Here is a 23986-nt window from a genome sequence, read left to right as displayed (position 1 = left end):
TTTTATTTTATTTTATTTTATTTTATTTTATTTTATTTTATTTTATTTTATTTTATTTTATTTTAATCTATTAGGGGCTTTTGCAAGTGATCTCACTTAATCTTTATGAAGCTCCTAGGAGGCAGGTATAATGGAGGGAACCACATTCATGGGTGTTCATGATTTTCGCAAGGTCAGGTACCAATCTGGTACAGAGTCAGGATTTGAATCCAGATCTGTCAGACCCCAAAATTCAAGTTCTTTTTGCAATAACATTGAGGACAGACAGTGTGGGGCAAAGGGGCTACTTTGAATCCACTCTCTGACATGCTATATAGCTTTGGAGGTGTGTAATCGGAATCTCTCTGCTCAGTAGGATGAGTCCAGTGCAGGGCAGTAGGGGAGGCGGCTGCCGGGAAAGCAGCCTTTGGGGGCTTTCCTGAGGGATGCATGCTTGAAATAGGCCTCTCTATAAAGCTAGTGACACTTTAGGCTTTAGCTGGGACTGTGGTTTCCTCATCTCCTGATCCCTTTGGGGCCCACAACTATCCACACGATTCTCGCAAAAGGAACCAAGAAATGAGGAACAGAAGAGACGTCCCCACTGTCCGTGCCTGTCTTCTTTGTACCCTTTGACTGCAGTCTTTGCAATCTGCTTCATTTCTGCAGGGACCGTTGTTCTGTCCTCCGGCTGCGTTATTGAGAGCCGGCACTAGACGAAGCTGGAGGACACTCACAGTCCTTCTGGGGGATGGGAGCAGCGGGAGGCACTGGTGACCGGGAAGAGGGCTGGCTGGCTGTGAGGCCTTGGGGCTGGGTGTAGTTGCCACCATGGAATGGAGTCGGGCTTCCTGTTAGCAAATGCCGGACATGGGCCACTCGTTTGTTACCGTCATAATCTCCACCTGCTCTAGCACCTCCCCTCTAAATCCTAAAACCTTGATCCTAGTCCTCTGTCACCTACCAGCATTGTGATCTTGAGCAACGCATATGCCTCCACTGAATTTCTGTGTCATCAGTAACAGGGGGATGGTGATAGTATTCAATAGTTAACACCATATGAGGCATTTAGAACAGTGCTTGGCTCATGGTACACACTCAGTAAATATTAGCTCTTATTATTGGTGGAGACATTTTATAAACATCAGCTGGGTTAAACTCTTGGTCCTTCCTATCTCACTTTCCAGATATTCTCTCTTACCTGGGCCTCATCCGCACTGAATATGAGCCATGGCTCTCCTGAGAGCCAATCTGACTCATAATGCTGGCTTCAACCATGCAGGTCATTATGTAGGGTCCTGGGATCAGCCCCACATTGAGCAAGATTTGGTTTCAGGCATCAAGGAGTCTTGTCCTACTGGGGGAAAGAGGCAGGCATAAATAATATAGTCTGTGAATAGGTCCTTGATACAGATGCTTCCCAAATGTCCCCAAGAGGCTTCTCTAGCCTCAGGGAAAACATGCAATCACAAGAACCAAGGTTTTGTTTGCTGGAAGGCTCCACTGGCACAACTCTGGGAGGCTATGGGTGAAATGGTTGAACAAGGACGTCTCATCAGGGCATTTAAGTGAAATCAAGATATATCAGGTTTATTGTTGTGTTCCCCTCGGCTAGGAGCCCAGTGATCCCTAACGAAACGGAAGCAGATGACTTGTTCCTACTGTGCTCTAGCTGGCTTCTGCCCAAAGGGCTCACAGATCAGCAGTTAGGCATCTGTTCTAGAATTTCATGGTCACCAAGCTATGTTTCTAGAATCTACCTCTTAGAAATTCACATCATTCTCTTGCATCCTTCTGCTCATGACCGCGCTCCCTTTTTCTAGGTCCATCAGATATGACTTGATCAGATCCAAAGGTCCTCCAATACCAAGGGCATGCTTCATCTCCTCACAGAACCCTAACTGCTTCACACTTCAAAAGGGCCTTGCAGCTTCCTTACCGTCTCCGTGTCCTCACCTGGCATAAGCTCAAATTCCTTCTTGACTGTTCTTACTCTGTACCCCTTCTTTGTAACCGAGATGGAGGTAAAATAAGATCTGCTTGCTCACTGCTATCTGATGACGTCATAGCATTCACTCTGAAAAGCTGGTATTTCCCTTTTGAGTTCAAACAAATTGGAAAGGGAACAGTTACCTCCTTTTGTTGTTTTTTTCTTTTGTGCCATCCTTTTGTGCCTGCTGACTCACTGGGTTTCAAAAATATACTTTTTCAGTAATGATAATAATGCTAGAAATAACAATGGTGATACTCCTGATGTTGATGGGCACTATCAAAGCTTTATATGCTTTGTCTCATTTGCTGCATCTCCCTCAACCTAGCTGACCACAGGGCAGTATACAATGGACTCTCTGGGCATAAGAATAACAAAGGCTACTATTTATCGAGCTCTCATCCTGGCCTGACACTTCCATATTCTTTATGTCTTGTCATTGCTGTAATAGCCCTGTGCAATAGATATTATTACTCTCAGTTACAGATAAAGAATTAGGGCTCAGCAGAAAGGTACTAAAAATGTGTTCCACTCATCTTTTCAACAGACCCATAGAGTGCTTGCTGCATGCCCGGCTCTTGGCTCAGTGCTAGGAGCACAAAGGGTCCCTGCCCTTGAGGGGTTCATAGTGTGGTGGGACCCACAGACTGGGAGACAGGCCGTGGCCATGAGTCTCTGGAATTACACAATTCCCTAGTTTATTCTGAGCTCCTGTCTCCCATACTTTTCAGATCAACTGTCTTATTCTTTATTCCAAGCATCATAAAGGGTACTTTATGTCCAGCGTGATCACTATTAATTAAAGTCCTCCTCCGCTCTTTTCTCATAAGGGTCATTTGTAATCATGGAGTAAGAGTTTAATTTTTCTGGACTTATCTCCCTCTTCTCAGCTGTTATCTTCCCACAAGCTCATACTTGCGTTTTCCCTGAAAGTCTTGAAATCTGCTGTCCTCAAGCACAGGGCAGGCTGGGTGATGGCCAACCCTTCTTCTGTTGCTTTACCCAGGCAACGGTGAAAGAATCTCCATTTTCCTCAGGGAGAACTTCCTCACCAGCTTGGAGAAGGAGGTGGCAGAGAGGAAGAACAAGGAAGGGACAAGGTAACAGGAGGAGTCAAACAGGTGGGCAGCTGATTGGATGGAGGAAGGGCACCATTGTCTTGGTACAACTTTCGAAGCACAGACAAGCCAGGTGGGTCCTCAGTGCTGGGACGGAGGCCCCTGGAATCTGGTTTATCTTTATCAGACTGCTTTTGGCTGTCCACTAACAAAATTTTCACTTTAAACAACAAGGACTTTATCATCTTACATAACAGGAAGGCCTAGGGGTCGGCCAAACTCCAGGGTTCGTTGATTCAGTGGCTTAGTGACCAGGGACCCAGATTTATTATTCTCTGTGTGCCAGCTTTATTCTCCCAGCTAGGTCCTCTCTTGATTGCAAGCTGGTCTCCAGCAGCAATGATGTGACGTATTTCCTTGTTCAGGTCCAATGGGAGAGATACTGTCTCCTGTGGTTCGCAGTTAGGAGAAAGAAAACTTTTTGTAGAAGCAATCCTATCATGCCTCTTGGTCTGAATTGAGTCCCATGCCTATTTCTGAACCAGTTACTAGCAGTTCGAGTGAAATTATATCATCTGAAGTAGAATGGATTTTGGGAAGCAACCACTATGCCCACTACAGTGTCACATTTCCCATGCATAATCGACATGAATAACCCAGTGCTGTGATGGTTATAGAGAATTAGCATGTAGACTTTCCAGATTTAGCAAATAATACAGGCTGCCCAGTTAAATGTGAATTTCAGATAAACCACAGATACTTTCAGAGTATGAGTATGTCCCATGCAATATTTGCTGGTCTGTGTGTCCCTGTGTTTGGTACAAAGCAAGATGGGTCAGGCAAATGTTTGATATTGGGAGATAAAAGATTGTAGGGATTCATGGTGAGCTTGGGACGTTAGACTAAGTCCTGCACTACTTGTGAGGGCAGTAGAGTGTAAACCGGTTCAAAAAGGAGAGGAGGGTTAGGGGGCCTTCCCTCCACAGCTGCCTTGGCTCCTTGTGGCCTGGATCTGAGAGCAAAAGTGATTGTGCCTTCTCTCTAAGGACATCTGTTGACCCCATCCTGCCCTCTCTTTTTCCAGGGTCACGACCACTGCGGGCAGGCTTTGCTGCAGATTGGGATCAACATGATGGCGTTGCCTGGAGGCCGCCACCTGGACTCCATCCCTCTGCCGGGTCAGCGGTAAGTCCCATAGGTGTCTCTTAGGGCCAGGCCTGCTCTATCTGGCCAATGGCTGAGGCCCAGCTCCAGGATCTTGAGGCTGCAGGTGGCCCCAGGATCTTGAGGCTGCAGGTGGCTCCACCTCTCCATCCACTGTCCTGGGGTGGAAACTTAAGACAAAGCATTGGGGATGCTATGTTCACTCAGCAAATACTGATGCAAGTGGGCCCTGAGACATGAAGGAATCAGGCATGTCCAGTCCCCCAAGGGACGGTCTCCTTAAGATGCAGGCAGACAATGAAACATAATTGAATGGAGTATTCTGCTAAGATAGGAGACCCTGGAGGGGGTTCCTGATCCCACCTAGGCAAGGAGGCTGAAGCCATTGGGGGCCCTTGGGGTTATGGAAGACTCTCTCTGAGCTTCTTGAAAGGGACAGACTACCCTTAGGTGTCTTCTACTTCTTCGAGGGCACCAGGGAGAGAACTGAGCACAGAGCAGATCCTCCAGAAATATTTGTCACTCTGAGCTGTGCAGGGGAGAGTGGTGGGGAGGAGGATGGAGGAACACACTGAGCAGAGGGTGAAGGGCAGACAATGCAGTGAGAAGAAAGAGAGACAGAGCCCCAGAGGTGACTTTACACAGCTGGGAGCTGTGGACACCTGGCTGGTTTGGGGGGCCAGCACCAGCACTGAAGGGGAAAGTACCAGGCCAGTGAATCTATGGTGAACAACTGTCCCAGATGCCCCACGACTGTCCTGATTTGGGCCCTGAAACTTTTGTGACTTTGAAAACACCTCAGCCCCAGGCAAACTGGGCTGTTTGGTCAGTAATGCAGGTTTGGTCTACAGAGGAAGTGTGCAACTGAGGGCTCAAGGGTTTCTGCCTTGCTTTTTAAATTTTTTTCTGAGATCTTTTGATGGGGTCGTTTTGAGACAACAGAATCCAAGTAGCCCTTACAAGACTGTTAAGTCATTGTTGATTTGTTTTGTATGTTTTGTTTTACATATTACATGTATCACTGACATCTTACCTTTATTCTGTCCTTCACCCCCCACCTGAATTATGGAGGGTTTCAATTTATCACATTATTCATTTCTTTTTTTTTTTAAGTTTATTTATTTTATTTTGAGAGAGAGAGAGCAAGAGCAGAGGAGGGGCAAAGAGAGAGGGAGACAGAGAATCCCAAGCAAGCTCTGAGCTGAGTGTGGAGCCTGATACAGAGCTTGATCCCACACACCCTGAGGTCATGACCTGAGCCAAAATGAAGTGTTGAACGCTTAACCGACTGAGCTACCCAGGCACCCCACACATTATTCATTTCCATGTTGTTTGGTTTTGAGTATTTTTCTTACTGTGTGTTGCTTTTTTTTTTTTAATTTTTTTTTAACGTTTATTTATTTTTGAGACAGAGAGAGACAGAGCATGAACGGGAGAGGGTCAGCGAGAAGGAGACACAGAATCTGAAACAGGCTCCAGGCTCTGAGTTGTCAGCACAGAGCCCGACACAGGGCTCGAACTCACGGACCGTGAGATCATGACCTGAGCCGAAGTCGGCCGCTTAACTGACTGAGCCACCCAGGCGCCCCATGTGTGTTGCTTTTAAAATCAGAAAAAAATAATGAGTATTTGCTAAAAGTCTACTGGTACTGGATTAACTCCTTTGAGGCCATCATTATAAGGGAGTATACGGGTGTGACATGTATCTCGTGCATGCTACTTAGAATGGAAAACACTGTTAGAGATGTAGTTAGGACTTTTCTGTGCAGGCTAACATAGAGAATAAGGGATCACCTGGGGGCCCAAATATCTTTCCACACAGTGTGTCTTAGGCAGAGCTCAGGGATCGTGAGGTGCAAACCTGTTGGGATACGTGTATGTTGGAGCAGCTGATGGCCTTTGAATTCATGACTGCTTGCTTTCAAAGCCAGGTTCTTCCTCTCACTAGCTGTGTGGCCTTGTGCAAGTTCTCGAATCCTGTCAGACCCCCAGTTCCCTCACGTATAAAATGGGTAAAAATAGTACCTGTTTCATAGGGTTAACGTGTGAATTGACTGAGTTGCTATGTGCAAAGTGTCTCACTCAGGGAAAGCTGCATAGGGGGCCTGTTGTTTATTGAGTGCCTACTCCATGTCAGAGGTCCACTGTGGCTCTTCATGAGGGTGATCTCAGGCAAGTCTTCTAGAAATCCTTTCCCTGACCCCTCTTGGCAAATGACCTCGGTGAGAAAATCCGAAATCATCAACAGACACTTCCAGCAGCTTAATATTTTAAGCCGGGAGAAAGTGGAGCTATTCTAGATGAAGTGTTCATAGTCTTTCTGGCTGCTGTCCACACCAGGTACCTGTGAGCCAGGTGGGCAGAAACAGCTCTGGCGATATGTTGGTTGGTAAGCACCTGGGGAGCTTCCCAGGTGTAATCTGAAACCAGCCTCTGTAATCAAAGGGCAGAGAGAGACCAAAGAAGGAGGCGGGCCACCCAGATTGGTGGGCAGCAGGTTACATAGGCAAGGGAACTTATATATGAGGCTTGTCTTCAGCCGCCGCAAGATGTATAGATTCCGCACCTGCCGCAAAATCTTAAAAGTGTATATGGAGGCCTTAAGTGGGTTCAGTTGAGTATACTACCCAGACAGTCTCAGCACCACATCACTATCTCAAGGTTGTGTCCCAAGGGCAGCCTCTAGGTGGGGGAAGGCAAGTGGAATGCACATTCCAAGGACAGGGGAGGGGGTGAGGAGCCTCAGGTGGCTGGGGTCCAGTGCACGGGTGAACCAATGGCCACATCCTTTTGATAACCTCGTCTAACACAATAGGGCTTTGGAACACCTCCTCAGAGCCTCCTGGGTCCTGGGACAGTCAGACCGGAGAGGCTGTGCTGGGGCTGGGGAAGCTGCTGTCACAGGACAGTTTAGGATTGTGTGGGAGTCAGGACTGCCTCAACTTATCTTGGTTCTGCTGCATATTAGTTATAACCTCAGGGTTCAGCTTTCTTCGTCTATGAAGTGGGCATGTTTATACTTACATCATTGAGTTGTAATGAGAATTTAAGATAATATGTCTAATGCATCCTGCCTGCACACAGGAACTGCTAGAACCTCTTCAGATAAAGACCAGGTCCCTGGTCTAGAGAATGTGGGGCAAAGGTAGATCAGACCCTGGCACCCTTTCAGCCTCTGGGGACCACTGTCTCTCTCCGTCACACCTCCCATTGTCTCAGAAGCTTTAAGGATAAAAGGAAATTAAATTACATGAAAATGATTTAGAAGTTACATTACTCTTCTTTTTGGAGGCAGGCTAGGGTTTCTAACTGATGTTCTACACACATATCTTGGGAGGAGAGCCCCAGACTAACATGACCCCAAGAGTTCTGGCTGGCCACAAAGCTACAACGTGAGAAGGGGTTTGCTTAGAATGTCTTCAGCCCTAAAGTTCTGATAGGGCAGGGTGGGCTGCAGAGAGAAGGTGGTATTTCCTTTAATGTATTCATAGCCTGGCATTGCCGGAATATTAGGGGAACACAATCCCTGGGCCCTACCAGCCTATTAATTGTGTGCATGGGCCATGTTCATGAAGAAGGCTTATGTGTCTTTACAGGATGTCAGAGGGGTTAATTTATCCAATCTGATGCTGCATTGTGGACAGATAATAGCAGCTACCTCTTCTTTCCTCTTGTTCCAAGCTATAGAGGCCTCTTTAGTGGGGGAATAACACCATGGTTATTGTCCCCAGACAAATAATTAATGCTGGATAATTGACTTCTCTCTGTCGTGTTTCATTGAAACTGAACTTCACTCTGAAGTGCCATTCATTGTTCACTTCAATGTGCAAAATAAACAAATACCAACAAGATGCGTGAGATCATCCAGCAGCTTGGGTGAATCATAGGGGTTAGGCCTTTGGTATTTGAGACCCTTATGAGTAAATAGCATTAAAAAAAAAAAAAAAGGCTTATCTAGGTGTGGGCTCCAGGTCAGGGGCTGGGATCCCATGCCAACTCGGCATGGACAATAGGAGAGGGAATGTCAGGGTTCTCAATTCCAACTACATCTCCTGGAAAGCTTTCATATTTAAAAATAATAAAATAAACAAGCCAGAGAACGAAACCCTCCTCTTGGAAACTTGAATGTGGGTCTAAGTGGTTGGAAACATATAGGTCTTGGTATCAGACTTGGGCTTGAGTCCCAGCTCCACTTCCTACCAGCCGTGTGACCTTGGCTCCCGCCGAACGTACCCGCCAGACGGCACACATGTGTGCTGATTATTATCTCTATATTGCAAGTGATGGGCCACAGGTTGGGTTCTCTGGGAAGCAGCCTTTGGGACAGAGTTGAGAGTGGCTATTAGGGAGTGCCTTTGGGACCAGCACTCAGGGAAGGGAGAAGACAGAAGCAGGACCAGGTGGAGGAAGACTTGAGTGACTTCACCTACCCTCACAGGGAGCCTGGGAATCAGTTTTATTCATTATACAGGGTGGCCAGGGTCTTCAAATCCCACTTGATATGTCTTTTGAGTGGGCAGCCGTGGGCCAGGGTATGACCTTAGGTGAGGTGGCTCTGAGACAGTCTGAAGGCCTGGCGGCTGGAGGCTGTTAGCTAGTGATACTCCCAGCAGCTGGGGACAACACGTCCTTCCTTAAAGGGGAACCTGAGCAGCACATACATCTGCCCCATGAGGAAACTAAGGCTTGCGGAGGTTAAGGTACTTGCCCTGGGTCAGCTTTAAGAAACGGAGCTTGGATAGATGTTCCCAGATGGTGCTTGGGCCTGAGTGCTGGCCAATACTCTATCCAGTCTGTCTTTTCCACCGTGTTCTTGGGGGCTTCACACGAACAAGCCATGCACTCATTCATCCAGGTAGTTGTTTACTCATTAGCTTTCAACAAAATTTTTCTACACATATGTACTGAGTGAAGATCAGGTTCCTTGTACGACGCTTGGGTGCTTAAGGACATGTTGGTGACCAGACTGGGCATGTTCTCACCTGGTTTCCTTTCAGCCTGGAGTCTGAGATGAGCCAGTATGGGTGTGGCTACAGCTAATGGCAGGCAGCCTCCCCGATAGCCCCTGGCCTGTTGGCAAGGGATGTCCAGCTGGAGGCCACCGCAGGCCAGCCTGTCTCCAAGCAGATAATGGCTTACATATGTGCACCCCTGGTCTGTGGCTGCTTTTCTGCTGCTGGCCTGTTTTCTGTGCCTGTGGTGAAATGTGCAGACTGTAATTGTCAATGGGATAATTGGATATTTTTCTGTCGTTTAAATAGAAAGGAAGGCCAATCACAGTTAGAATCGAATTCCCTCACTTCTCTCGTCTCCCAAGAGAAATCCACAGGAACACAGGCGTGACCTTGAGAAGGCAGAGGGACAGTGATTCAATAGTTATTTTTAGGGCGAGAGATTGGGTTTAAATTCCCATACAGTGCCGGGAACTGGGATCATAGAACCATCGAATGTTACTGCTGGGAGTTACCTAGAGCTCATCTGTCATCCTCATAAGATGGGGAAATGGAGGCCCAGAGAAGGGAACGGAGCTGTCAAAAGACTCTTCAGGCCCCTACCCACCCATTTGTGGAGTCCTGCCTTTTCTGAGCTGTTCCTTATGCTGTTTCTAGAAGAGCTGTGTCCGAGCTCCAGGGGAATTCTCATGTGGCAGTGATCAGTAGTAGACCCCAACTTCATTCATCCACTCATTCAAATGAGATTTACTTTGGACTGAGAATTTACACAACCCAGGCCCTGGGTTGTGGGGTGATGATTTATGTAAATGCCATTACCTTTCTCAATGATGAATGTCCCAAGGGCCAAATTAATTTCTGACTCATATTTGTGCTCCTGTGATTAGAGTGTACAGAGTAGGAGCTCAATAAGTGGTTGTTGAATGAATAAATGTTTAATGTTTGATGAGTGAATGACGAAATCGCTGAGGAGCCTCAGGTGACTATGAGAAATTAATTCAATAGCTTGGATTTTGTTCCTTTCCCCAAGGCACTCCAGTCTTCAGCAAACTCTTCATTCTTTTTGGTAGAAAGTTGCTGCTTGGAGGGAAAGAGTAAGCTAGTTTTATCTTGATTAATTTAAATCCTCTTTCTGAGTTCAAGCCAAAGATTTAATTGTTTGATGGAATCAGAGAGCTGGAGAGACATTTTTTTTTCTTCTAAAGACAAGTAACTTTAGTCTTTGGTTTTACGTTCACTGGAAAAAAAAAAGTCCACAGTTTCATCATTAAATCTCTTATGGGAGAACCCAGTGCAGTGAGGAACATGGACTAGGAACCAGAGGCTGCCCTCTTGTCCTTTATCCCCTCCCTTCCTCTTTCCTTCTTTCCTTCTTTCCTTCTTTCCTTCTTTCCTTCCTTCCTTCCTTCCTTCCTTCCTTCCTTCCGTCCTTCCGTCCTTTCTTCCTTCCCTCCCTCCCTCCCTCTCTCCCTCCCTCCCAGTCCTGGATGTATACTAACCTGCTGTGTGTCCGTGGACAATCTTTCTCCCTCTCTGAGCTTTAGTTTCTTCATATGAGGATGAAGAGGTAGGCAAAAGTTTCCCCAAGGACCCTTCCAGCTCTAATATTCTAGGAGTTTGTGAATGAGTTTTGGAGAGTCTGTTCCCTTTGCTGGACAAAAATATCACACGTTAGAGCCTAGGACTGGGAAAGCAGTCCCATTGATCAAGGCAAGATCTTCTCATTCCTTCCTATGAAATGCACAAGAGGTCTAGTGTTTACCTTGAAGCCGGGATGGACACTGCAAGGCGCCCTAGCTTAGGAACCCCTTTCATCATCTAAGGGTGTGCCCCATTTGGATTTTATGGAAGCCCTTGGTATATCTAGGAGAAATGTTCTATAGGGGGAATAGAGTGCCCTGCTTTGGTGGGATGTAATACAGATAAATCCATGAATCTCAGAACTCCAACATTTGAATAATTTGAATTCCTTGTTTTTGATTCCACCTCCACTTCTCCAGATTACACTTAGAACTTGCCATTTTCCCAGCATGTGGCTCCATGCCTCCACTGCTTTGTGCATGCTGTTTCTTCTGTCAGAAACCCTAGCATCTTCCAACTCTGATTCCTCTCCTGGGGCACTCGAAGGCACCCGTCCAGTGTTGGCCTGGGGAGCTTTGTCAGATATCATAGCTTGGACTAAGCCTCCCTTCTCTCTGCTCCCATGATTCTTTCTGCTGACCTCAAAATGCCATGTGGAGCCCAATGAGCCATAATTGCTTCTTTATGGCCATTCATTTACTCATTCAGTAAATGCTTATTGGTGCCTTTGAAGTGCCAGGCATGGTGCTGGGGGCAGAGAATGTGTCAGTGTGCAAGAGAAGGTCCTGCCCTCTTGGAGATTCTCCTCTAACCAACCCCTCTGTAATCCCAGCACTCAGCCAAGTTCCTGGCACATTAAGGTACACAGTAAAGTTTGGAGGCCATTACCAAGTATTCTTGGCATATGGTAAAGTGTTCTTTTGCACAGAACTCTCCACATAGCAGGTAGAATAGAGTAGGGCAGGGAAATCCAAATATCCAGACTTTGAAGGAATAAAGTTCCATTCTAACTGAAAAGAGATTGAAATGAGCCAACCACAGTGTAGGCATAGATCTCCGTAAACTATCAACCCCTGGGGTTTGGGGGAACGCTGGATGCCAGGCCTGTAGGATTAGCTGGGGATGAGGAACTGGTACCAGCAGCTGGGGGCCATGGTGTGGGTCTGCTGAGCTGAGAAAAATTGTTCCCTTTGGCATCTGAAGGGTCAGGCACAGTTACCTTTCCCCAGTGATGGGCTTTGATGAATGAAGGGGGCAATCTAAGAGACCAAAGCAGAAGCGCAGGGCAAGGAGGGGTGGGAGAGGACCCCTTTGTGGCCTGAAGTCCTGAGAGGGTCACTCCTCACCCTGTGTGCATGTCTCCCTGGCTTCTCAGCTCTGGTAGTATTTCTGGTGCAAACCTGTCAGACATATGTGATGAAGGGGCCAGGGGTTCTGTCCTTAATTTAAACAACACACACCCAATTTTCTCCCAGAAAGAAATGTGACAAGGGTCTGAAAAACGATCAGACACGCCACAGTGTTTAAATGATTATAAGCTTTAAAAAGGTATCGATATGTCATGTAAGGGCAGTCTAACCATAGCAGAGAGGGCCCTGGCTGTGCATTTTAGGGTTTGAATCTCAGCTCATTTGCTAAAGACCTCAAAGACCATAGCATAATTGTTAAGAGCAAGGCTCTGGTCTCAGATTGCCTAGATTCTTATTTCTACTTGTGCACTGTGTAACATTGACTAAGTCACTTAACCTCCCAAATTTCAGTTATGTGGACCTCATGGGATTATTTTGAAGGTTAAGTGAACAATTAAGATGGAATCAGGCCCTTAGCACAGTGCCCAGAATGTAATAAACACTTGATCAATGTTAGCTTTATTATCACTATTAGTGTGAGGTCTTAGACAAATGTGATGATTCGAAGCCTGTGTCTACATCCATAAAATGGGGATGGTAATCTCCAGCCATCGGAGTGCTGTTAAGGGCTGAAGGAGGGAGTGCTTGGTACATTGAAGGTGCTCTGTTGTCGATAAACCTCCCTGCTTGCTGTGTGGGTAGTTAATTCCCTCTGACTTTAGAATGAATATTTTAGGGGTCTCATTGTTTTCACACTGGCAATTTCTTGGTACAAGACTATGCTGTTCCCTTCCCCTGTTCCCACCTCCACCCTGGATAATTCCAGCTTAAAAAAAAGAATCATCCTACCAGTACCCTGGTATGTAGAGATGATTGTGGTTACATCTGGCTCTGTGTCTGGAATCTGCCAGACTGCAGAAAGCCCAGATTTTAGGTCTTGGTCACCTTCTTCCAGATGTCCAGGAAAGCTGCCATCGGAGAGTAAGAGGGTTACTCAGGGAGTAGGCATCTGTTTCTCTCAGCGGCTCTGATGAGAACTGGGCTGGCACCGGGAGCCCCATTCACTGTGTGGGATGCCCTCCCTGCCCCAGGCATGGGGGCAGTCTTGACAGCATCAGGCTCAGATTCCAGTTCACAATGGAGACCGAGAAAATCCAACCCTAGTCCTGGTCCCTGGCCCCTCAGGCTCCTTGGCCAGAGCCCCTAACGTGTCCTGACTGTGGTGGTTTTCCACCATGAAGGGAATGTGACTCATTGCCAGTCCATCTGCTTTGACCTTAATTTTCAATTCCTTTCCTTTGTGTGAGTAATCAGATCAGTCGTCTGTACTTGCAGAGGAAAGATTTCATGCATAGGGGAATGGCAGCTCAAAGTTCTTGGCTGAGGACGGTTGAACCCTGGGAGCTGCAAGGTTCGGGGACAGCAGGCAGTCCCCACCACGCAATGAGAGCTGCCCTGTTTAGCCAGCCATTCTATGTTGGGGTCAATCAGCAAATCCAAGAGGGGAGGTGGAGCCCAGGGAACCAGAGAGCTAATGACAGGGAGTCAGGCGAGCTCTGCAATTACGGGATGCTCGACTCTAACACAGGCCAAACCTTAATGAGCTGCAGTCCCTAGACTCTAAAATTGAGAAGAGGAGCTCATTATGTGGCGGCACAGTGGCCGCGGCTGGGAGTGGACCGGCTTGTGGCGGGGGCCGGGTTCACCAGGCCTCGTCTCCTCCCTGGCAAAGCGTAGGGCCTCTTTGATGGACCTCTCTGCAGGGCCTGCCCCCCCACATCTGCTGTGACCTTGTGTACCCCACTTGTCATCCTCTCCTAAAACCAAACAAAATGAGAACTAGCTCCTCGCTCGATGGGTTTTCTATCTCAGCCAGGACAGCACCGGTCGCCCAGGCCTCCTGCCACCCAGGAGCCCGCATTGCCTTCCCTCCTTCACTTCACCCTCACATCCTCTCATCTCCCTCCCAGACCTCCCACTTCTTTCTCTCCGGCATCACTGCCAAGTTCAGGCTTCTGTCTTCTTGCTGTTTTATGCCTACCGTCTCCTGGTAGGTCAGCCTTCTGTCTAGTAGTTCACTTTGCTCTGGTCCAGTTTTCTACTGACTCTCTGCACAGTTATGTCACTGTCCTGCTCTACAGTGTTTTCAGTGGCTCCACATTGTCTTTAGGATTAAACCCAAATTCTGAATCAAGTTAGAGTCTTTGATCACCTGGCGCTTCCCGGGCACTCCCTCAACCCCCCCGCCCCCCCGCCCGCCTCCCATGCTTGAATCCAGTGAAACTCCTTGTTTCTATCTCTATTTTTATGCCTCTAGGCTTTTCCAACAGTCTTTTTGCCCTTGTCATCCTGGCCTGCTCCTCTTCTCTAAGAACCAGGGCAAATGTTGGGGCGCCTGGGTGGCGCAGTCGGTTAAGCGTCCGACTTCAGCCAGGTCACGATCTCGCGGTCCGTGAGTTCGAGCCCCGCGTCAGGCTCTGGGCTGATGGCTCGGAGCCTGGAGCCTGTTTCCGATTCTGTGTCTCCCTCTCTCTCTGCCCCTCCCCCGTTCATGCTCTGTCTCTCTCTGTCCCAAAAATAAATAAACATTGAAAAAAAATTAAAAAAAAAAAAAAAAAAAAAGAACCAGGGCAAATGTCATTTCCTTTGTGTACATATTCCCAGGCCAAGTTAGGCCCTCTGTCTCCTGTGGTCCTCGGCTGTCCTGCTCACAGCTTCTTGATGGCTTCGTGATGGCAATGTGCTATTTAGTTGATAAGAGCAGAGACTCTAGACTCTAGAGACTTGGTCTGAGTAATGGCTCCCCCAGTTCCTACCATATGACTCTCCTCACAGAAGCCTGCCTGTCTGTGAAAGGAGGCAATAATAATTTTCTCTCTCCAGTTAGTGGGGAGGATTAAAAGAGATAATACATGGAGAGGGCTTACAGCACTGCCTGGCTCGTTGCACATTGGCTACTGTTGAAATGACTACGAGGTTTCCTGGTGCTTTCTTGCCTGTTCGGGGTCTTAGCTGAGCTCCGTGAGTGCTGGAATTTTCTCCTGGTTGGCTTTGTCCTCAGCTCCTAGAACAGGCTGGTGAGCAGGTACACAGAAAATGCTGGGACATCAGGGCTCCAGGCCTGGCCCCATCATGCGCTGGCTGTGGAACTTGATGGGACAGGCAACTTCTGGCCTCTACCTCTAGGGGTGCTTTAGGAGGGCAGCCCCGTCAGTGCAGCCTGAGGTGAAAGATCTTTGGTTCTCAGTCTGCCCACAACTGGGGATAGAGAACCTTGGTCAGAGCCCGAGGCTTGGGGGTTGGAGCAAGGGTGTGGTGGAGGAGAGGAGTCCTAGTGGTGGGGACTGGAGGCCGTTGAGTCTATGGAGGCTTGCCAGTAGTGTAGACCGGCTCTTGGAAACCCTCTAGTGGTGCTTTTCTACTGTCACCGGCACTTCCAAGCACTATCAGAGGTACCCGGATGGCACCTGACACTTTCCATCTGTGAATTCTCCTAAACGTTCCACTTTGGCAGATGAAAAGACTCTCCTTAGAGGAAGAGAACAGAATGGGAAAGACAAAGCTCAACCCTTTTCAGTCTACACATCAGGTTCTGTGTGATAGCCATGAAGGCTGAGTGCAGACTAAAGCTGAGTTCTTCTGTGTGAGAATGCATGTATAATTATTACCTGACAGTGCTAAGCATGCCGTTTGGACAGAGCATGGCCTTTCCTAGAGTCTAGAGTAGCACTTAAGCATGTGGGGTCTGGCGTGTGATGGGCTGGGTCAGTGCGGCTCTGCCACTTAACAAGCAGGGCGATGTCACATAGTTCACTTCCCCTCTCCAAGCTTTCGTTCTTCAATTATAAAAATAAGACAGTAAGAATCCCCTCCTCCTAGGGGCATTATGAGAAATAAATAAGATAATGCACCTGAAGCCATCCACATGAGAGATGACACGAAGCCCAGCCTCGGTAAAGGTTGGCGATAATGACTGCCAGTTTCATCTCGACTCTCACAAGCCAGTGAGGCAGGACGGTGGTACCAGTTAATGTTATTCCCATTTCCTGCTTCATTCAGTGCCACACACATATGCCGAGCATCCCGTCCTCAGCGTATCCGGTCCACTGCTCGGGGTGACATGGAGGGAGCACATGACGGACGCAAGCCCTGCCCTTATAGTCTGGTGAATGAAGCAGATATTAATAGTCCAGCAGTGAAACAGTTGAGACCTGCATCACAATGGGGGGAAAGGCGGGGTACAACAGACACGGGGGGCACAAGCACATCTAGGAGTCAGAGAAACCTACTTCAGCAGAGACAGAGAGATTTTAAGGATGTGTAGGGGCGCCTGGGTGGCGCAGTCGGTTAAGCGTCCGACTTCAGCCAGGTCACGATCTCGCGGTCCGTGAGTTTGAGCCCCGCGTCAGGCTCTGGGCTGATGGCTCAGAGCCTGGAGCCTGTTTCCGATTCTGTGTCTCCCTCTCTCTCTGCCCCTCCCCCGTTCATGCTCTGTCTCTCTCTGTCCCAAAGATAAATAAACGTTGAAAAAAAAAAAAAATTAAAAAAAAAAAAAAAAAAAAGGATGTGGAGCCATCAGCAAGGTGAAGAGGAGATGGGGAGAAAGGGGCCAGCATGTGCAAAGGCTGGGAGGCCGGAAGTCACAGCAGAGGGAGTGAAAGAACTAAGTGTGGCTGGGACGGTGGTTAGGACTGAGGGGGAAAGCAGGTCAGGGAACTGTGGCTCTGGGAGGGCAAATGCCATGTGCAAAGGTGCAAGGCTATTAGAACATGGGTGATGGCGTCTCATGCGGTGTTCTTGGTGTTAGTACTGTCCTACTGGCTCTCCTATGTACCCTGGCCATGCTTATACACACGTGTATCCTTTTAAGAGGTTAAGAAATGAGTCATTCCTTAGTTAATGAAAGGCCAGGGACTGTTAATTAGCAACCCCCCCCCCCCCCCATCCCTCAGGAGACATCTAAAATGCCTGCATTTGACAGAGTTAACAAGATGGGCTCTGACTCATCAGGAGTGGGCAGCTGTCAAATGAACATATTGGCTTATTGGATTGGAAACAGTTACCTGGAGCCAAATTGAAGTTCCTTGGCTTTCTGAAACAGAAAGAACAATGCACCCCACTGGGGTCCTGGAAAGACTGGGAATAGGTGACAGCACAGGCTGTGGAGTTAGCAGACCTGGAGGGAAGTCAAGGTTCTGCCATTGACAAGCTGTAGGAATTAATGTGAGCCTCAGTTTTCCCTCCTCTGTGAAATGGGGATACGAAATGGTGTTTCTGTGAATACAAGACCAAGATTGTACGTGCAAGCACTTGATATGTGCTCGGCTCACACAAGGTACTCAATAAAGTTTTCTTTATAGCATGCTTGAAGTATGCTAGATTTTTTTTTTAAGTTGATCGTTTTAGAGTGGTCAGATCTCTTCCCTGCCTTAAAACCCTCCAATAGATTGACGGAAGGCCACAACCTGGAGAAATGGATGGGCCAAAGTGACTACAGTAGCATTATCTATGCCCCCTTCACAAATTTTTCCTAGTTATTAGCTTTGGGGTATATTGGTGGACACCATTTCCCCTCACCCATACTTTTGGAAATATCTGAAATGTAGAATCAACTCTCTTACCATGTTATACTGGACAGTTTAATGAACAGAAAGTGCTGTGGACCACAGTATATCAAAGTGGATAAGGATGAACAATGAAAGTGGGGATTTCTGGAAAACAATCTGAAAACTCTTTCCATTGCTACAGCCTGGAGCAGAAGGTCCATGCAGAAATGGCAGAGAACACAAGAGATCATACAAGGGAACAGAGCAGGCCCAGCATAATAGGTGGGTGCAGAGGGCATTCTGCAGAGTCCCCTGCAGGGAGAGAAAGCCTCCTTCCTGGTTCTCACGTTGCCCGGATGGATCGGCTGCAAGTTAGGAATAGGACTTCTGTGAGCCTACCCAACACCATCTGCCATGAAGGCTCTACATGGACAATGTGAACTTGGAGTAGTTGGGGATGGAGGGTTGCAGAGTGCCGACGCGCAGAAAGCAAAAGCACCTCAGTGTGGGATTCAGGCCGGAACGGAAGCAGGACGACGAAACCATTGGGAGATTTGGACAAGATCAGAGAAGCAACATTTCCTCTAGTCCCAAGTGGCTGGGGCTTCACCAGGGCCTTAGTGAGGAAGTTAATACCCTAACCACACTGTAAATTATTTATAGCTTGTTGCATAAATAGTTATGCTTAAATTAACTGTTTAGTAAACAGTTTATAAATCACTGCAAGGCAGAGGTTAGGTTAACTTTAAATGAATTTATGTGTTGTTTTTATTAAGACCTTAGAGAGCCTTCCAGGTTGGGTTGGAGAGAGGCGTAGGGGTTTGGTGGCCCCAGCTGACATGCGGTGACAAGATTCCTTCAATGTTCAGGAAGAATTCTCCTCTTCGCCCAGAGTGAAAGAAACCTGGGGTGCTCACAGTGGCTTCCAAGGCCTTGCATGATCTAGCCTGAGTCTCTCCTCTGAGCTCATGTCCTACTAATCTTTCTTTTGCTCTAACCACGTTCATCTCCCTGCTGTTTCTCAGACAAACCAGGCATACTCCCAAGGAGGGCCTTTGCACTGCCTGGGCCCTCTGCCTGGATTGCTTAGTACCCATACTTCAGACAGCTTCGTTCTGTCACCGTCTTGAGGTTTTCGCTCATGTCTTACTTTCTCAGTGAGCCTGACCACTTGTTTAAAATGGCAGTAACCTCCCTGCCTCCCACATGACAATCTCATCCATACTTATTCTTTTCTTTTTTTAATTTTTTAAAATGTTTTATTATTTTTGAGAGAGAGAGAGAGAGAGGGAGACACAGAATCCGAAGCAGGGGTTCTGAGCTGTCAGCACAGAACCTGCTGCGGGGCTTGAACCCACAAACTGTGAGATCGTGACCTGAGCCAAAGTTGGACGCTTAACCGACTGAGTCACTCAGGCACCCTTCATCCATACTTATTCTAACTCCGATAGAAGTGATCTGCTTTTAACGCACCACAAACATTTTCATTCATTATATTTGTTATTACTATATTTGTTCCCCCTGCTCTAGAGGGAGAGGTAGACATGTTTGTGTTGCTCACCCATGTGTCCCAAGCAGCGAGAACAGTTCCTGTACCTAGTGGACACTAAGGAGATGTCTAGTGAGTGAACATTCATGGTGGGATTTGTGTGAGTATGTGGGCCACATATCCTGCATGGATCCTGGGAGCACCTGGATGTTTCTGGAATGAAGTGCTACAGGAGGACAGCCCAGAGAAAGGGACTGGACACCAAAGGATAAATGGGCTCACTAAACTCAACGTGCCTCAAATTGAACTGTCTTCTGAACTTGTTTCTCCTCTCCACTCTGTGGCACAAGTGAAAAGTCTGGGGCTCAGCTTTGACTGTCCCTCTTATTCATCATTGGTGTGAATCAGCATCCGGGATCAAGGACCATCTGGAATGATTGTCCTCCAGCATCGCACTGGTGTCACTTCCTTCTCCTCTCATACTCGAAAGTAATTTTGCAGAATGGAAGGCCTTCGGCTCACACTTTATTTTTCTGTGTATTTTAAGTATGTCCTTCTACTTATTTTCTAGTATAAAGCATTGCTCTCACACACAAAAATCTGATGATAACATAATTTCCTGTCCCTTTCAAGTAACATGCACTTATTTCTAGATGCACAAAGCATTTCCTTTCTTTCTTTTTAAAAGTCCAATAATCTTAGTAGAATAGGTGTTGTATATTTCTTTTTACGTATGGAATATGGCCTTTCAATATGTAGTTCAAACAGTGTTTTTTCCCCAGGAATGTTTTCCTAACTTATAGCCTTTCACATGTATTTTGTTGCCATGTTTTGGGTTCCTTCCCTGGGAACTCTTATTGTATATATATTGGGTCTTATTTGCGTATCTTTAATATTTGTCACATCCTCACAAATCCTTTTAATTTCTGTCTTCATTTTCTTTTTTTTAAACTTTTATTTATTTATGCAGTAAATTTGAATTCAATTCTTTTTAAAAAAATTTTTTTACTGTTTATTCATTTTTGAGACAGAGACAGAGTATGAGTCGGGGAGGGGCAGAGAGGGAGAGAGGGAGACACAGAATCCGAAGCAGGCTCCAGGCTCCGAGCTGTCAGCACAGAGCCCGATGTGGGGCTCGAACTCACAGAATGTGCGATCATGAGCTGAGCTGAAGTCAGACCCTTAACTGACTGAGCCACCCAGGCACCCCGTCTTCATTTTCTTTTAATTTAAAACATTTTTGTTTCTTTTTTGCATTTGGTTTTCGTAAGGCATTATCTCATGTTTTCGTCTTGTGTAGTCTTTGTTTCTAAAATGACATTTTCTTTTTGTTTCTAATTCTTTTCTTAGTTAAGATAGCTGAGGTTTCATGCTTCTCTTTCACATCTTATATCATTTTTTAAAATGTTAAGCTTATTTTGAAATCGTGTATACATTTTAGTTTCCTTCTGTTTTGTGAGTACATTTTCCTGGAATTTTCTCATTGTAGGGATATTATTTTGTTAGTTCTTCTCTTTTGAAAATAACCATGCATGGGCTGAGACCTGAATAATTTTTGCGTTGCTCATTTTTATGTGAAATTAGTTGGCATGCACTTTGCGAGGGAGGCGGGGTTCAGGAAAGCTGTTCTAAATCCATCGACCTCCATCCTCTTCTGTTTCCGTGTCAGGTTCAAAGTAGGGTGCTCTGCTTTTCCCAGAGTTCCTGGCTCTCCTTCCACCTCCTACACGGATCTGAATGAACATCTCTCGCCTTTGTCTCTGAGGCCTCTGTCCTGCCCAGTTTTGATTTTGCCCCCAGAAGTTTCTTCTTCACATGGCACTTCTTCGTTGTAGAAGAGATTCCTGTTGGGCTGGTTTTGAGAGTTCCTAGGAGATGCCTTGCATGCACTTGCTACTGGAGAGGTTTCAGCCACTCTTCAGGTTTCAGCCACTCTTTTGGAATTGGCATGCTGTGCTTTCCAATAAATATCCTGCGGGCTCTGGTCTCTCATATTCATCAAACGCTATCTTATTGGGTCCTCCTTTTTCCTCTTGTACAGATGATACTGAGAAGGTCTTGTGGCTGTTAGTGTTTGGTCCCCAGCTGCTGATATTTTGAGGTTTGCGGGGATATTTTTATCATCTAGTGTTTATCCAAAGGGCTTTGGTTTTGTTATCTTTGTTGTTCTGTCAATTTTTCACGTGGGGATTTAGAGAGATCTAAAAACTGCTGTCACGGGGCGCCTGGGTGGCTCAGTCGGTTCAGCGTCCGACTTCGGCTCAGGTCATGATCTCAACGGTTCGTGGGTTTGAGCCCCGGGTCTGCTTCAGATTTTGTGTCTTCCTCTCTCTCTGCCCCTCCCTCACTCATTCTTTGTCCTCTCAAAAATAAATAGACGTTAAAAAAAATTAAAAACTGCGGTCACTACTGCCATCTTACCAGAATTTTCTTTATTTCTCTACTTTTAAGTAATTAAGTTCTGATGATACAGCTGCTTTAATTGAAACTGCTCTAATAAGAACTAACACATGTGATACTTCCTGTCAGACATTATTCTCAGCGCACATACACACATATATTTGCACGTATGCATGTATATGTACGTGTACCCATCCACTTCACTTCATAATCACAGAAAGCCTGGGGGCGAGGTGCCGTTACCATTTCCTTTCCACCATTGAGGAAACTGAACCCCAGAGAGGTTATGTGACTTGCCCAAAGTTATGCGGGTAGCAAGTGACTGCTCTGGGATTTAATCCAGGCAGTCTGGCTCCAGAGTTCATGCTGTCATGGGAACAGTGATACCCAACAGAAGCTACATGATGCTTAGGAGACCCAATGGCATGCCTGGCTCTGATGGTGGCACGATGGTATCTAGAAGATGCAGCAGGAAGAGACTGAGTGGTGGCTGTGACCAGCCTGAGTTGTCTGATGGAGTCAGCATGATGGCACCGGGAAGGAAAGGTAGCCACGCTGGGTGGGCCTGGCAGGACCTGACAGCCAGAGTAATACTCTGTGTAACGGTGCTAACAGAAGAAAAGATGATAGATTTGGGGGAGAATCTACAGTTGACTTTTGAACAATGCAGGGGTAAGGGGCACCGACCTCCCCCCCACAGTTGAAAATCTGCATATAAATTTGACCCCTCCAAAACTTGTTAACAGCTTAATTGACTGAAAATCTTCCTGATAATATAAAGCTGACTAACACATAATTTGTATATTATATATATCATATGCTATATTCTTATAATAAACTAGGGAAAAGAAAATGTTACTAGGAAAATTATAAGGAAGAGAAAATACATTTACAGTACTGTGTTGTAAAAAAAAAAAAAAATCCACATTTAAATGGACCTGTGCAGTCCAAATCTGGGCTGTTCAAGGGTCAAGTGTATAGGAGATGAGCAGTGGGGATGTATGGCGCATGGTGTTGGGATGAGAATGTGGGTGGGTTATGTTTATTGATGTTTGTCTCTCCTCTTAGATGGTGTGAGTGTCCTAAGGGCAGGGTTCACCGGCAAAAGCCTGGCACATGGTCAACATCAGTAGTGTTTCAATGAATCTGGTGGAGCAGGGATTGTCTGAGAGGTACTACTTACTGTTTTAAGCCTTACTGAACTGGGTGAGAATATTTTGTTACTGGTGTCATATGGGGACAGGCACTTCCCGAAAGAGCTAGGATCTCCCTTTAGCCACTCCTCCAGAGCTTGAGTGTGTATATCCACACCTTACCATTTGCCTGCAAGTTCTGAGAACTGGGACTGTGGTTACTAAGGGTCCAAGCTTTATGCAACTAGAGCACTCCTCAGTGGAATATTGTAATGTTTGTAAAATGACTTGTGCAGAAGATTTCTCTGCTTCTACTGACACCTGCTTCAAGTATTTCTTTTTATTTCAATTTATTTTAGTTTAGTTCTTTATTTTGAGAGAGAGAGAGAGAGACAGACAGACAGACAGACAGACACCAGGGGGAGGACAGAGAGAGAGAATCCCAAGCAGGCTTCATGCTGACAGTACGGGGCTTGATCTCACAGACCGTGAGATCATGACCTGAACAAAAATCAAAATTCAGACACTTTAACCAGCAGAGCCACCCAGGCACCCCTCAAGTATTTCTATTTAAAACAAAAATTTTTATCATGGTGTCTTTTGTGGAATGTACTAAGCCAAGTCTTAAACTGTACCTCATTACGGGGAACTCACCTATGCTTTGCCTGACGTACCAGCCAAAGATAGAATCCACATCGCCCGAAATGTAATCCAGAATAGAGGACTGGGTGAGTTCAGGGGGTTCTTATGTTCCAGGCCAGAGCACTCATGCCCATCTTATAACACCCCAATAAGTTCAGGAAATATTCCCAGCTGGTGTGGCAAGGCATACAATCCATGTCTCCCAGGCAGTTTCTGGTTTGCTTGATTGGTAAATATTTATTGATTCATACTATGTGTCAGGCCTTGTGCTGAGTGCTGGTGATCCTGAGCTAAGTCAGTACCTGCCTTTGAGCACATCTCAAAGTTGGTGGGAGACAGGGACTGGTGAAGGAACTGTAGAGTGTGGCCAGTAGGGAGATAGGCTTTGGAATCGGGTTGCCTGTGGGGAGCTCTGGCTCTCTTAAGTCATGTAAGTCTTCTGCACCTCTGTATTTTCATCTGTAAAGTGGAGACAAGGAGAAAGTACACTTAATCAAGTTATTGTGAGAATAAAATAATGCATGATAATTGCACAACCCTTGGGGTACTCTAAGGGTCCAATAAATACTAATTATTATTACTAGTGGTTTTTGTTTACCTTCCCTTTTCCTCTGCCTTCTGAGCTGCTATGTATGTAAGTGTGTGTGTGTGTATACATATATATATATATATATATTTTTTTTTTTTTTTTTTTTTTTTTTTT

The 23986-nt window shown here is 46.4% G+C and overlaps 2 protein-coding genes across 2 annotated transcripts in view; one reads left to right on the top strand and one right to left on the bottom strand.

Annotated features, from left to right (window-relative positions):
- Window positions 1-1266, bottom strand: part of LOC121043751 (CGG triplet repeat-binding protein 1-like) — a 15864-nt gene extending 14598 nt beyond the window's left edge. The window contains 2 exon segments of the mRNA XM_040495752.1: window positions 609-723; window positions 1181-1266. Coding sequence (XP_040351686.1) covers window positions 609-723; window positions 1181-1266 — 201 coding nt within the window.
- The window catches only part of INSC (INSC spindle orientation adaptor protein), a 127481-nt gene that overhangs the window by 31224 nt on the left and 72271 nt on the right, over window positions 1-23986 (top strand). The window contains exon 2 of the mRNA XM_040495741.1: window positions 4112-4212. Coding sequence (XP_040351675.1) covers window positions 4157-4212 — 56 coding nt within the window. The 5' untranslated portion in view covers window positions 4112-4156. The remainder of the gene's footprint in view (window positions 1-4111; window positions 4213-23986) is intronic.

The sequence above is a fragment of the Herpailurus yagouaroundi genome, unplaced genomic scaffold (genome assembly GCF_014898765.1).
Source record: "Herpailurus yagouaroundi ecotype Mexico unplaced genomic scaffold, PumYag 187, whole genome shotgun sequence".
NCBI lineage: Eukaryota > Metazoa > Chordata > Mammalia > Carnivora > Felidae > Herpailurus > Herpailurus yagouaroundi.
Note: the sequence above shows the minus strand (reverse complement) of the source record. Positions and strands in the feature narration are given on the sequence as shown.